Source organism: Podarcis melisellensis (assembly GCF_964234715.1).
Source record: "Podarcis melisellensis genome assembly, chromosome: 13".
NCBI classification, from domain to species: Eukaryota; Metazoa; Chordata; class Lepidosauria; order Squamata; family Lacertidae; genus Podarcis; species Podarcis melisellensis.
Window position 1 is genome coordinate 46,569,251 of NC_138545.1, and position 14,426 is coordinate 46,583,676.

At 45.4% G+C, this 14,426-nt stretch overlaps 1 protein-coding gene across 1 annotated transcript; it reads right to left on the bottom strand.

Moving 5' to 3' along the window:
* Nucleotides 1–6,850, bottom strand: LOC309354262 (uncharacterized protein). Its single transcript, XM_081884378.1, has 7 exons — nucleotides 6,739–6,850; nucleotides 5,785–5,834; nucleotides 4,665–4,763; nucleotides 3,759–4,035; nucleotides 1,767–1,913; nucleotides 1,513–1,642; nucleotides 1–211 (listed from the first exon to the last, which is right to left on the bottom strand). Exons 1-7 carry the CDS (start codon nucleotides 6,773–6,775, stop codon nucleotides 43–45), a joined length of 909 nt encoding a protein of 302 aa, XP_081740504.1. The 5' UTR covers nucleotides 6,776–6,850; the 3' UTR covers nucleotides 1–42.
* Between the last annotated feature and the right edge of the window lie 7,576 nt (nucleotides 6,851–14,426).

Here is a 14,426-nt window from a genome sequence, read left to right on the forward strand (position 1 = left end):
GGGGTCCAATTTAGAACATACCATAATTATTGTTGTACACTTTCAAGGTGCTGTGTTCACTGCTATTGGTGTTTGAGAGGGCATCCGGTGACAGAAATTGGTTACGGGCTTGACTGCTGAGCAGAAAGATGACACAGGGTTCCGATTCTTCCAGTTCAGCTTCTTCAAGAAAATATTGTAGTTGTCCATGTATTCTGATACCCAGGGGTTCCTGTATTGGGGGGGGGGGAGAGAAAGAGCGAGGGAGAGTCATGGCAGGATAAAATGGAGAATCTGGGGTGTGTGTGTGTGTGTGTGTGTGTGTGTACCCTCTTAACTTTAGAAGCCATATGGCTAAGTCAGATAACTTTTTTTTTTTTTTTTTACTATGGCAGACCAACACGGCTACCTATCTGTAATCAGATAATTTTGTAGCCTTCTGCTCGGTTGCACTGTTACTCATGGGAATCCCATTGCATGAATTAAATGGCTCCAGCACCAGTAGCTTCTGGAAGTGGGCAATTTAATTTCTGCAGCCTTTTGGTGGAGTTTTGAGGCCAAATTGATGGACTAGTTCAGACGGATTCTGGCAACACAGTGCTGAGAACGCCTCTTTCAGAAATACGGTGTAAGCCGTGGGTAGGCAACATAGCTGTCAACGTTTTCCTTTTTTTAAGGGAAATTCCCTTATTCCAAATAGGATTCCTCACAGCTATGGTAGGCAAACTAAGGCCCGGGGGCCGGATCCGGCCCAAATCGCCTTCTCAATCTGGCCCACGGACAGTCCAGGAATCAGTGTGATTTTACATGAGTAGAATGTGTCCTTTTATTTAAAATGCATCTCTGGGTTATTTGTGGGGCCTGCCTGGTGTTTTTACATGAGTAGAATGTGTCCTTTTATTTAAAATGCATCTCTGGGTTATTTGTGGGGCATAGGAATCCGTTCATTTTTTCTTTTTTCAAAACATAGTCTGGCCCCCCACAAGGTCTGAGGGACAGTGGACTGGCCCCCTGCTGATAAAGTCTGCTGACCCCTGGTGTAAGCCCTTCTGGGTGCAATTATTGGAGTTTGGAAGGACAAATGCCCACCATTCATTATGCAGTGGTTTGAAGAATTTACTGCATTTTTAAGGACAGTGGTACCTCGGTTCTCGAACATAATCCATCCCGGAAGACCGTTTGACTTCCGAAATGTTCGAAAACCGAGGCCCAAAGGGCTGGCTGCAGGTTCTATTGAGAAAATTGAAAAACACACAGTGGAAGCCGTTCAACTTCTGAGGCGCGTTTGAAAACGGAAGCATTTACTTCCAGGTTTTCAGCGAAACATTCAGCTTCCAAGATGCTCATAAACCAAGGTACCAATCTTATAATTTTCCATCTCCTTTGAACACACAGATGGCCAACAAAAGAGACCTTGCATTGAACGGATCCTGAGACCCATAATGTAATGTATGTGTGTAAATGTTACTGTTCTGTTGCTTCCCTTAGTCCCCCCCACCACCACACCAATAAAGTATTTGCAAAGACTCTTACTCAGTGTAGTAGCCATCGTCAAAGACAAGATTGGAGAAATTCCTATTTGCGCTACAAAATCCACTTCGGAGTCTGGGCCAGGGTACGTAATCTCTTTGGTAAGTACTTGGTTCGGTCCTGGGATAAACTTCTATGAAGAGAGAGAATATTCAGCCACCAAATGGAGTTGGCACAGTTGTATGTCTTCTGCTGTCATTAAGAGTATTATACATCATCTTGTAGTTCTTTGGGAATATTGAGTTAACTCAACTGACCTGGCTGAAACACAGTAGATCCCACATGTGATTTCTTAATTTCACGAAGTTGCATTTGAGTAGCTCGCTGCGTTTCCAAGAGAAACTGTTGATAGTCGCTCCAATTCTGGCCCTGTTCGGGGCAGATGCAAGGAGACGGTACTTGACCTGGAGAAGGGGCAAGTCCACATTTGTAAGACAGGAACTGCAAAATTAGTTCTTCTTCACTCATGCCCAAAAGGCAGACTGCCATATTTTTCACTCTATAGGACACACTTTTCCCCCTTCAAAAATGAAGGGGAAATGCGTGTGCGTCCTATGGAGCAAATGCAGGCTTTCGCTGAAGCCTGGAGAGCGAGAGGGGTCGGTGCACACTGACCCCTCTTGCTCTCCAGGTTTCAGGAAGCTATCCACAAGCCTTCGGAGCCTGGTGGGAGTTCCCACAGGACTCAGAAGGCTTGCGGATAGCAGCAAGCTCTGGGAGCGAAGGCCCCTGCTCCTGGACCCATTCTGGGGGCTGGGGTCGGGGGAAGCTCGGGCTTCCCCCGCCCAAGCCCCGCGGCTAAAAACGAAGCCAAGACAGCAAGCGGGATCCATCCCGCTCGCTGTCTTGGCTTCTGCCAAAGCCACACTCAGCCTCTCCCGGCTGGAGAGGTTGTGCGTGGCTAAAGAGGAAGCCAAGACAGCCAGCGGGGTGGATCCTGCTCACTGTCTTGGCTTCTTTGCTCTTTGGGGCTGGGGGGGGGAAAATAAATTTGTTTTTCTTTATTCCCCCCCCTAAAAACTAGGTGCACCCTATGGAGCAAAAAATACGGTATATTGCATGTTAGTCACCAAAGAATCAGTCATACTCAGAGGAAAGGTTTAGCTTCCCAGGAGGACTTCATTTCTATGGACTCAGCTAAGTTAGTCAAAAAACAACGCTTTGAATGCATTATAAACATGCAGCACCAGATGACGCCAGAGAGCAAACAATTTTTCTATTCGATTTCTACATAGGGGTTCCCCCTCCCTTTTGTTACAGCAATTTAATTTCTGGCTTATTTACAGTATTTTTTCCCTGTGTAGATCCACCCTATATCTCACTTACCCTATTCTTCTTGCAAGAAACATATTTAAACTATGGAATTCGCTACTACAGTGGTACCTCTGGTTACGAACTTAATTCATTCCGGAGGTCCGTTCTTAACCTGAAACTGTTCTTAACCTGAGATACTACTTTAGCTAATGGGGCCTCCTACCGCCTCTGTGCCGGTGCCCGATTTCTGTTCTCATCCTGAGGCAAAGTTCTTAACCTGAGGTACTACTTCTGGGTTAGCGGAGCCTGTAACCCGAAGTGTTTGTAACCCAAGATACCACTGTATAAGATGCAGTCATGGCTACCAACTTGAACAGGTTGAAAACAGAACTACCGTATTTTTCGCTCTATAAGACGCACTTTCCCCCTCCTAAAAAGTAAGGGGAAATGTGTGTGTGTGTGTGTGTTATGGAGCGAATGCAGGCTGCGCAGCTATCGCTGAAGCCAGAACAGTGAAAGGGATCGCTACGCAGCAGTCCCTCTTGCTGTTCTGGCTTCAGGGATAGCCGCGCAAAGCCTCTTCAACAACATTTGATTCATAATATTTTTTCCCCTTGTTTTCCTCCTCTAAAAACTAGGTGCGTCTTATGGTCGGGTGCGTCTTATAGACAAATTTATGGAGGCTAGAAATGGCGAAATAAATTGTGTTGACCCCCCCCCACTTAACAATTAAAATTATTTAAAAAGGTTTTCCTTAAAAATAGGAAGCGGTATAGAAATGAAATGAATTATATAATACATAATGATATTGCCTCCAGTATTACAGGCGGTCGCTGGAGATCACAAATGTGTGAATGCATGCTACAGTGCTCAGGTCATGCTTGCTGGCCACTGTGGGAACAGAATGTTGGTCTAGATGTGGCTTTGGCTGGATCTCGCAGTGATCTCCTTAAGTTTTTAAGACTCACACGGCAAAGAACTGCAGGACTCTCTACCTGGTGGAATAAATGCATCTGCCTGTTGAGCTAGTCTTTCGGCCTCCATCTTCTGTACTGTGCTTTGCTTGGGAAGAAGGTGGCAAACCTGTGGATCTTCTTGGACCTGCTGAAATGGTGGTGGAGCCGCTTGGCTTGTGGTCAGCCTCCGGCCCAGGTCCATAGGATAAGGTGGTCGAACTTCTTGGCAGCCAGCTGCTTCTACGTACTTCACAGGTTCAGGCTCAACAGGTGTATGGAACTCCTTGGCCTTCAGCTGGGCTTCCAGTTTCAGCATCTGCACAAACAATTCACACAGGCTGTGGATCTGGCTGGGAAGATTCATTAGAAACTTCCTGCAAACACAGTGCTCAGTGTCCACCATTTCTCTGAGGAAGATAGGCATGCCCTATCCAACTGGGTTGCCCCAGCCACTCTGGGTGGCTTCCAACATATAGAAAAAAATAACAAAACATTAAAAAAGCTTCCCTGTACAGTGGTACCTCGGTTTAGGAACTTAATCTGTTCCTAAAGTCTGTTCTTAAGCCAAATATGTTCTTAAACCAAGGCATGGTTTCCCTATTGAGGCCTCCCGCCACTGGTGCCCTTCCACTGTTCAGCTTCCGTTCATAGACTGAGGTAAAGTTTGCAAACCGGGACACTACTTCTGGTTTTGCGGAGTTCGTAAACCGAATAGTTCGTAAACAGGACTGTTCGTAAACCGAGGTACCACTGGACAGGGTTGCCAAAGGTTGTGTAGTTACATATCTCCTTGGCCTGGGGGTCACATAACTCCATACCCTCCAACATTTCTCTGATGAAAATAGGGACATCCTAATGATGAAATAGGGACATCCTAAGGAGAAGCAGGACATTCAAGTCAGAAAAGACCTTCTCATGAAAACGGTTGAGAAGAATGTTGCCTACCTGTGAGGTATCCATTGTCGGCACCTGGTAGTGATAGTCATCATAGTGTATGTAGTCCTTAGTGTACAAGGTGTTGTACATATCCTTGTTCACAGGTGGCTGAGGATTGGGGGAGAAAGGAATCATTCAAATTATTATGGTTTCCATCGTCAGGCTGCTCACTAAAGCAGCAGCAGAATGGAGAGAGGTTATAAGTTCTTCTGTGACACACAAACTTCCCCCCTTTCCAAGGAAGGCAAACCACCGGGGTAAAAGAAGCCTTTTTCCACATGCCTAGACTGGTGTGGGAGGAGCAGCAATGGAGAAAAAGAGCGACGTTTGTAACATTAGCAGCCATGTCAGTCCAAGTCTATAGAAAGGGAAATCCACATATTCCAAACCACTCGATTTTCCCAATTATTTTAAGCCAGGTAAGCTTGTGCTAAAGTTTCCTGAGACACAAGTGACGGAGTTTGCATTATTCCTATTTTCCCTTGTCTGCTTCTAAAGCAAGGGTGTCAAACAAATGGGGTCCCTGGTGTAAACAAACAGCATAAGATAACTGAGCCATTTCCCCCTTAGTATTCACCTATCCCCCCTAATATAGCATTGCATTATCCTACCTCCTATAATCAAAAGCGGGGGTTGATGTACAGGGGTGTGCAATGCAACAAGTGGATGAAAACAGCAATATTGGCGAAATCTGGGGTGGTGGTGTGGTGTGTCGTTTTTTGCACATGGGGGGGGGGGGGAAATGTGACTGAGCCTTCCCGCACCTTGGACCGTAGCTGTCAACATTTCCCTTTTTTAAAGGGAAATTCCCTTATTCCAAATAGGATTCCTCGCAAGAAAAGGGAAAGGTTGGCAGCTGTGCCTTGGACATCTGCAGCACCATGGCAAATTGGGTAGAAACAACCCAGGAGAGTGATTCCCTGTTTTAAATATGCCTAGCAAGCGTTTTACCTTTAATCTCCCTAAAGTAGGTTTTGAAAATTTGGCCTGTTTTAGCATCACAGAATCATAGAGTTGGAAGAGACCCCGAGAATCACGCCCCGCAATGCAGCAATATGCAACTGTCCCATACAGAGATTGAACCTTCAACCTTGGGGACAAGGTCTAAAAACACCAATTTATGTCTTACCTTGGAAAGGGCAATTCTTTGCATTATGTCCGTCATGTTGCACTGGTTCTCTGGAACAAAGAAAAACGGCAACGGAGCCATTAAGGGAGTTCTGCCCCCTGTTGTATGACTTACCACAGTTCAAAATGTGCCTGGTGATGGTTTGCAGAACTTTGCTGATGTTGGAATGTGCGCATTCTTTAGCCGCTGTCGGATTAGATGAGAGCTCTTGGCAGGGGCGTCTTACCCATAGAGGCTAATGGCGTGGGGCGCCGGGGCGCCAAGTTCTGAAGGGCACCAGGGAAGAGGTGGAGGCTGGACATGGCACCTCCCGTAGGGGAGTGGTAGTGGTAAGAGTGGTGTCTACTAAGGTAAATGTAAAGGACCCCTGGACGGTTAAGTCCAGTCAAAGGTGACTATGGGGTTGTGGCACTCATCTCGCTTTCAGGCTGAGGGAGACAGCTTTCCAGGTCATGTGGCCAGCAGGACTAAACCGCTTCTGGCGCAATGGAACAACTTATGGAAACCAGAGCGCACGGAAATGCCGTTTACCTTCCCGCTGCAGTGGTACCTATTTATCTACTTGCACTGGCATGCTTTCGAACTGCTAGGTTGGCAGGAGCAGGGACCGAGCAACAGGAGCTCATTCTGGTGTGGGGATTCGAACCGCCAACCTTCTGATCAGCAAGCCCAAGAGGCTCAGTGGTTTAGACCACAGTGCCACCCGCGTCCATTCTTGGTGTCTACTACCCTCAACTGAAAAGCCCTTTCAGAATTCCTCCTGGGCCAAACACTTGCACGTCTTCTATGGCCAGGTGAGCTTTGGCACCACAAAGAAGTTGACTATGGTAGAGCGTATGGCGATGGAGAGTCACCACCAGTGACTTCACACTATAGCTAAGAGGGCTTTGGGGACACTTCAGCACCTTGTTGCTAGCCGGCCCTCACACCCTAAGGATGCGAAAGAGGCGTTACCTCTGAGCTGGGGTCTTGACTGCTGCTGTTCTGGCATTGTGGTGGTATTGCTTGACCGGGCTTTGCTAGGCCAAGAGTATAAGGCTGGAACTCTTTCTGGAGAGGCAGAAGAATGTTCACCCTTTATGAGGTATTGGAGCTCTTAGCATGTTCCAAAGCAATCTGATGCCACGGAAACAAAATGGCCCTTCCTCTTTCCTCCTCCATGTTTCCTCAGGCCAGAAGAGACACCACCCATTGACAAAAGTCAAAAATTCTCCTCCTGATAGTATTTGAAGGAATAGGCGAGGCTTAGTTTTGAGAGAGTTCGGATTTAAACATGTGTTTGGTATGTTACAAATGGTATGCTACAAAATACAGGTGAAACTCGGAAAATTAGAATACCGTGGAAAAGTTCATGTATTTCAGTAATTCAACTTAGAAGGTGAAACTAATATATGAGATAGACTCATGGCATGCAAAGCGAGATATGTCAAGCCTTTATTTGTTATAATTGTGATGATTATGGCATACAGCTGATGAAAACCCCAAATTAACAATCTCAGAAAATTAGAATATTAAATGAAATCAGCAAAACAAGGACTGCAAATAGACAAATATTGGACCTCTGAGAAGTAGAAGCATGCATATGTACTCAGTGCTTGGTTTGGGCCCCTTTTGCATCAATTACTGTCTCAGTGTGGCGTGGCATGGATGCTATCAGCCTGTGGCACTGCTGAGGTGTTATGGAAGACCAGGATGCTTCAATAGCAGCCTTCAGCTCTTCTGCATTGCTTGGTCTCATGTCTCTCATCTGTCTCTTGGCAATGCCCCATAGATTCTCTATGGGGTTCAGGTCAGGCGAGTTTGCTGGCCAATCAAGCACAGTAATCCCATGGGCGTTGAACCAGGTTTTGGTACTTTGGGCAGTGTGGGCAGGTGCCAAAGTCCTGCTGGAAAATGAAGTCAGCAGCCCCATAAAGTTTATCTGCGGAAGGAAGCATGTGAAGTGCTCCAAAATCTCCTGGTAGACGGCTGCATTGACCCTGGACTTAATGAAGCACAGTGGACCAACACCAGCTGACTACATGGCTCCCCAAATCAACACAGACTGTGGAAACTTCACACTGGCATTGTGTGCCTCCCCATTCTTCCTCCAGACTCTGGGTCCTTGGTTTCCAAATGAGATGCAAAAGCTGCTCTCATCAGAAAAGAGATTTGGGGAGCCATGTCATCAGTTGGTGTTGGTCCACTGTGCTTCATTAAGTCCAGGGTCAATGACCTTTCCCACGATATTCTAATTTTCCGAGTTTCACCTGTACTTTTGGCGTAGCCAAGGGCAGGGCCGGCCCAAGACGTTTTGGCACCTGAGGCAAACCACAAAATGGCGCCCCACCCTCCACCTGGGAAGAAGGGGTGAGTGAAGATCTCTGAGGGCAAAAGGAGACCAGCAGTGATTCCTATTCCCCAAGAGGTCACTGTAGAGGCAGAACTGGGGATGGCTGCCATGCATTCCTTGGAGATCAGATCTGCTGCCCCTGTGGATCCTACCGCCTGAGGTGATCGCTTCACCTTGCCTCATGGGTGGGCTGGCCCTGGTTGAAGGCTTGCTATGCCTAATAAAAATTTGGGCTTTCCGCCTTTGATTTTTATTTTTTCTGATTTTTTTTTACTGCTTGGAACCCCCAAACAGTTCAAGCTTGTAAAAGAAATAATCCCTTTACAGCTTTATCAGAAGCTCATGTTGGGTGGCATTCAGCTAAGTTTTAGGAACCAGGTGCATTAATTTAAATGGGTCTCCTCTGAGTAACAGTTTTTCTGACTAATGCCTGGAGTGTATTAACTTAATCCTATACAATATATCCCATTCAGTAGTACCTCGGGTTACATATGCTTTAGGTTACATACGCTTCAGGTTACAGACTCCGCTAACCCAGAAATAGTGCTTCAGGTTAAGAACTTTGCTTCAGGATAAGAACAGAAATTGGGCTCCGGCAGCGCGGCGGCAGCAGGAGGCCCCATTAGCTAAAGTGGTTCTTCAGGTTAAGAACAGTTTCAGGTTAAGAACGGACTTTTGGAACAAATTAAGTACTTAACCCAAGGTACCACTGTACTTTCAATCTTTAATTTGTGGAAACGCCATGCTGTTTACTGGGAAGTAAATTTCACTGGTGTAAATTTCACTTCCTCCCAAGTGAAAATTTAGCACTGTGGAATAAAGGGAAGTTTTCCTTCTGCACATAACTGTGGCCTTATGGGAAGTCTTGCTATGGGAAGTCTTGCTTCTCTCCTCTTGCATTCTGGGAAGTCTCGCTTATAATCTTCTCTCTGTTTCTGCACACACTGTACGAACCTGTTCCAAACACCAAGACATTCCCTCCTTGCTCAGTTCATCTTAAGTTCATGATGACCTGTTCTCAGTGCATAGCTGACCACATCTACGGAACTCGATTGTTATATGTTATGATCAATCATTAGTAATTGTTTTATGCTATATTAATCTTTAGTTACAAATTAATTAGGAGGCTTCATGCCTGTCTAGTCCCAACCTCGTTTCCCAGCCTTTAATCTACCAGTGATTAATGTTCACATGTAATTCCCACCCCTCACATGTAATTCCCGCCTTGCATTTGCATTAACCAATAGGCAATGAGTTTCTTTGTGTTTGTATCAACCAATCAGCCACAACCACACCTGTGGCAATGCCTGTAATATTCAATAAAAGAGAGTTCCCGGGACTTCCCCGGCAGACGCCTCTCACATGACACCTACTACTCGTCTCCCGTGATTTTCATTCCTACATCTGGTGACCCCGACGTGCCAGATCCCTTACGCAGCCTAGCCCCTGTACTTCACTCGACTGGAAAAGTCTCAGCGCGCTACTTCGTGAGTATGGGGGGCGATTTGACTAAATTGCAGAGAGAACATGCCAGGGAATTGTTTTCTCTAGTTAGACAGCGGGTTGTGGGTGTTCAAATTTCCTTAAAAGAAATTGAACAATTACTTTTGGAGATCGATTGCCAATATCCCTCCTACCCCGAAAGGGGGTCCCTTGAGGTGGGGACTTGGCAAAAGATCGGGAAGACCCTCTTTGCAGAACCGAGGGCTTCAATTCATTGTCTGCTCACCTGGCAGAAATGTGCAGCTGCCGTTGCTAAATTAGGACCCCAGGCGTCTCCTTCGGCTCCTGCTCTCCTGCCTGCAGCAGACAATCCCCCCCCCTTATCCTCCTTATCCTAAGCTTTTGCCTCCATTGCAGCCTTGCCAACCCCTCCCTACACCTCAGCCCACAAACCCATCCACCCCTCCCCTTCCTCCTTTGCCTGCTTTGCCTGCCACAACCCCTGCGTGCTCTCCTACAGGAGCTGTGCGCACCTCATTTTCTCTGGCTAGGCAGAAAGGAATTCTGTCCTTAGAGGAGGAATCTGTGTGGGCTGGGGAATTGCCTTCTGCTTTCCCTATTAGCTCTTTTGTTAATATTAAACAACAACATTCAGAGCCCTACCATCAATTTATAGATAGATTGAAAGAAGCAGTCACCAGGCAGGTTGATAATACTACAGCCCAGAATGAACTGATGGAAAAATTGCCTTTTGAAAATGCAAACACCTACTGTAAGAAGGCTTTGCAGTCAATCATTAACCGTCCTAAATACGATCCGGCTCAGAGGATTCAATCCTGTGCGGAATTTGGCAGCCAGAGCCATGCCATGTCCTTGCTTGCCAGAGCCAATCCAAATTTGGCAGCCAACCAAAGTGAATTTAAGCATAGCGCAGTAGCTCTGTCCCGTTGGATGCCCTTACTGTGTTTACTAATGGAGCCCCCTCCAGGGGGGTCGTTGCATGGCTACAAAATGATAAATGGCACAGCCTCTACATTCTTCCACAGAAGTTTGCCCAGCATTCTGAGCTGGCAGCTGCTGTTAAAGTTTTGCATCATTTTTCCACGCAGCCAATTCCATGACCCCATACGTGGCTTCCTTTAATGTTACTTGTGCCCGTATGGTGAACTGCACAAAAACCAACAGTGTAAAAATGGGCAAGGATAACTTCAATTGTTCTGATTATGTAAATATTTCATATATATATAAATACACAGAGCTGCCTGACGGCTGGTTTTGGTCGTATCCAGGCTTTACGTTTAATTACATTCCTGCAAACATCAGCCATGTCACACCTTGCTGTTTAAGCCGTATGTCTATTATTTTACCAAAAAAGCATCATTTGTCCCGCTCTCGATATTGACGCTCTGTGCAATTGACTAATGATTATAACGATTTTGTTTTTCTCCTTAGCAGATCTGAATATTTCTCTCTAGCTGTCTCTCTTTTAGGAGTTCCTGGATTGGCTGTACGAAATAGCAGAAATATTAACTCTTTAGCTTGCTCCGCAGCAAAAGCCTTGAATTCTACTTCACAAGCTCTTCACCTTTTGAATAAAGAACAGAGTGAATTGCGTCATGGACTCTTACCACGCTGCTATCGATTACCTATTGATGCTCCATCACTACGGATGCGAACAAGTGGAAAACATGTGCTGTTTTAATATCACTGACAATTCTAAGGCTATTCAAAAACAAATCTCTCATTTGCAAAATCTCACACATCATATCAAACAGGATGTTGGTCTTCCTGCTTTCTGGGATTCTTTCACCCAGTGGCTTACCGCTTGGTTACCAAACCTTATTTGGCTTCGTAATCTCTTTCAATATGCTATTGTCATAATTTGCATGTTGATCTTACTATGCTGCTTCCTCCAATGCATTCCTGGCCTCATAAGTCTTTTCTCTCGGCTTCTCTCTCCCCCTCAACCACCCAATAAAATCCTCGCTGCTTATTTTGCAAAGTGGCGATACCAATTGTAAACCAAAGGGGAGATATGGGCAGATTTATTTCGAGCATGCGTTGGCAAACCACGTATCTCGTAGTATCTTCTGTCCCATCCTCCCTGGCGAATTTATTTTGGGCATTCGCTGGCACACCACTAATCCCGAAATATTTTTGCCTTATTTACCCAGAACGCCTCGCAAAAAAAGAAAAGAAAGGGGGAGATAAAGGGAAGTTTTCCTTCTGCACATAACTGTGGCCTTATGGGAAGTCTTGCTATGGGAAGTCTTGCTTCTCTCCTCTTGCATTCTGGGAAGTCTCGCTTATAATCTTCTCTCTGTTTCTGCACACACTGTACGAACCTGTTCCAAACACCAAGACATTCCCTCCTTGCTCAGTTCATCTTAAGTTCATGATGACCTGTTCTCAGTGCATAGCTGACCACATCTACGGAACTCGATTGTTATATGTTATGATCAATCATTAGTAATTGTTTTATGCTATATTAATCTTTAGTTACAAATTAATTAGGAGGCTTCATGCCTGTCTAGTCCCAACCTCGTTTCCCAGCCTTTAATCTACCAGTGATTAATGTTCACATGTAATTCCCACCCCTCACATGTAATTCCCGCCTTGCATTTGCATTAACCAATAGGCAATGAGTTTCTTTGTGTTTGTATCAACCAATCAGCCACAACCACACCTGTGGCAATGCCTGTAATATTCAATAAAAGAGAGTTCCCGGGACTTCCCCGGCAGACGCCTCTCACATGACACCTACTACTCGTCTCCCGTGATTTTCATTCCTACAGTGGAACTTTGATAAATGACACTTTGCAGTGTTCTTTACTTAATATTATTGTTCCAACAACAAAGTAGTATTTTTCTGATGCAAACGAAATCTGGGATCCTGCCGGCCGCCTAGGATTGCCCAAAAAAACAGGAGAAAGATCTCAGCTTGCATTAAAGGGATTACAATCTACTTCCTTCCTAATCTGGCTAAGGCCCCTGATGGGAAACCCCCCAGGCCTGGGATTTAAGCGTTCGCTCAATTAATTAGGAACCAACCCCTGCCGTAAACCAAAAACACCCTATAAGGAAGCAGGTTCTCTTCCTCTTGACCCCAAAAGTACTACTTAAATTCCCACGTCAACAAAACGGAATTTTCCTCCTCTCTTTGCAGAATTCCTTGAATACCAGTTGTTAAAATGGAAGATGTGATAGGTGTGAGGGACTCCAACGGAAAACTCCTCCAGGCAACCACAGCTAGATGTTTGGTAGAGGAGTTCCAGGAAGGAGGCCATATAAGGTGCCATCCAACCATCTTAGAGACTCCACTCCCGATTTGTGTAGGAGTTATTCCTTAGGCTTTTCTTCTGCTGAAGATGTTCTACAAGGGCAGCGGAGGTTGGGGATAAGCATTTTCCTTCTCCTAGATGAGTTACCTTCTCAGATTGACAGGTCCCATCTGCCCCTCACTTCCCTCTACAGCACATGCAGAAACCAGTACATACAAACACACACATTTCATATAACTTTTCATGCCACAGTTCTTTGGTTGGGATTTCTTCGACTCTTGCCGCCGTTGCCGCCTACATGAAAATGTTCTTCAATTTCCTTGGCAGGTCTCATTCAAACTGGCTTAAGTTACCCATTTCTGTGTAGAGCTGAACATCAAACAAAGTTGGGGGCATACAGCCCACTAGGTACAACAAATACATAAATGCACAAAAGCTGTTGTTGTTTCGTCATTGTTATTATTTTAATATGCGTTACCTGCCCTTCGTGTTAAGGTCCTAGTGCGGGTTACAACCATCTAGAATACATCAATAAAGCAGTTTCCAAAGCTTACAACAGAAGCGAAAACGCAACCACAGAATTAGGGTTGGTCCACAAAAATGTTCATCGCAGTTGTCATTGGCAAGGGTGAAGAGGTATATCATCATCTGCCAAAAACTGTACAGTGGTACCTTGGGTTACAGATGCTTCAGGTTACAGACGCTTCAGGTTACAGACTCTGCTAATCCAGAAATAGTATCTCAGGTAAAGAACTTTGCTTCAGGATGAGAACAGAAATCAAGTGGCGGCAGCACGGCAGCAGCGGGAGGCCCATTAGCTAAAGTGGTCCTTCAGGTTAAGAACAGTTTCAGGTTAAGAACCGACCTCCAGAACGAATTACGTTCTTAACCCGAGGTACCATTGTATAATGAAGATGAATCTCTTTGGAGAGGGACTTCCACAGCTTAGGAACTGTCACAGAGAATGCTTTCTCCTGGGCCACTGCCTCCCAGAGCTTCTGACGGTGGCAGAATTCACAAGAGGGTCCCTTTTTCCCATCCCTGATAGGGACTGTTGGGCAGGAGGCAGTCTTTCAGAGGTTTGCTGAGCAAACTGGGTAGAATCCTGTTCGCATATTTCCCCTTATCTCTGTGAGCAAAAGGGCTGGAGGTTGAGTAATAATTATATATTACTCAGCTCTCTCAAAATTGTTCTGAGTCCTTCAGTTTTTGACTTATTTTTTCCCCAGCCTGCAGATTTTTAAATGTCACGCACACATACAAACATCTGGAGGTTGAAATAAAGAAGCCCAAATTGAAAATCTGGGAAAGGACCTGGGATATTTTTTGAAGAGCCTTCGTCTGCAGGCTGTTCCGTGGCTACGGCTCAAGTAACTTTGCCCAGGCATCTCTCTTGTCCTTCCATACTTTTTTTAAAACTGCTTTTACTGCTGCTTCAGTTGCTGCAGTAGTAAAAATGAGGACAAATATATTTGCTTTTTGAGACTGAAGACAACTCGAAGACATTAGAGGTGTTAAAAACCTTCTCCACCACCTTTTGGTAAACAAATTTCCATTCAGATGGAAATAATGGCTTATTATCCTAA

Bases quoted from the DNA above. Each gene is read 5' to 3' on its own strand.
- LOC309354262 (XM_081884378.1), bottom strand. From the start codon at position 6,775: ATGCCAGAACAGCAGCAGTCAAGACCCCAGCTCAGAG. The intron at 1,914-3,758 runs GTAGAGAGTCCT...CCCCTTCTCCAG, and splicing joins AGATGCATTTATTCCACCAG to GTCAAGTACCGTCTCCTTGC. The intron at 1,643-1,766 runs GTCAGTTGAGTT...CTCTCTTCATAG, and splicing joins ATCTACTGTGTTTCAGCCAG to AAGTTTATCCCAGGACCGAA.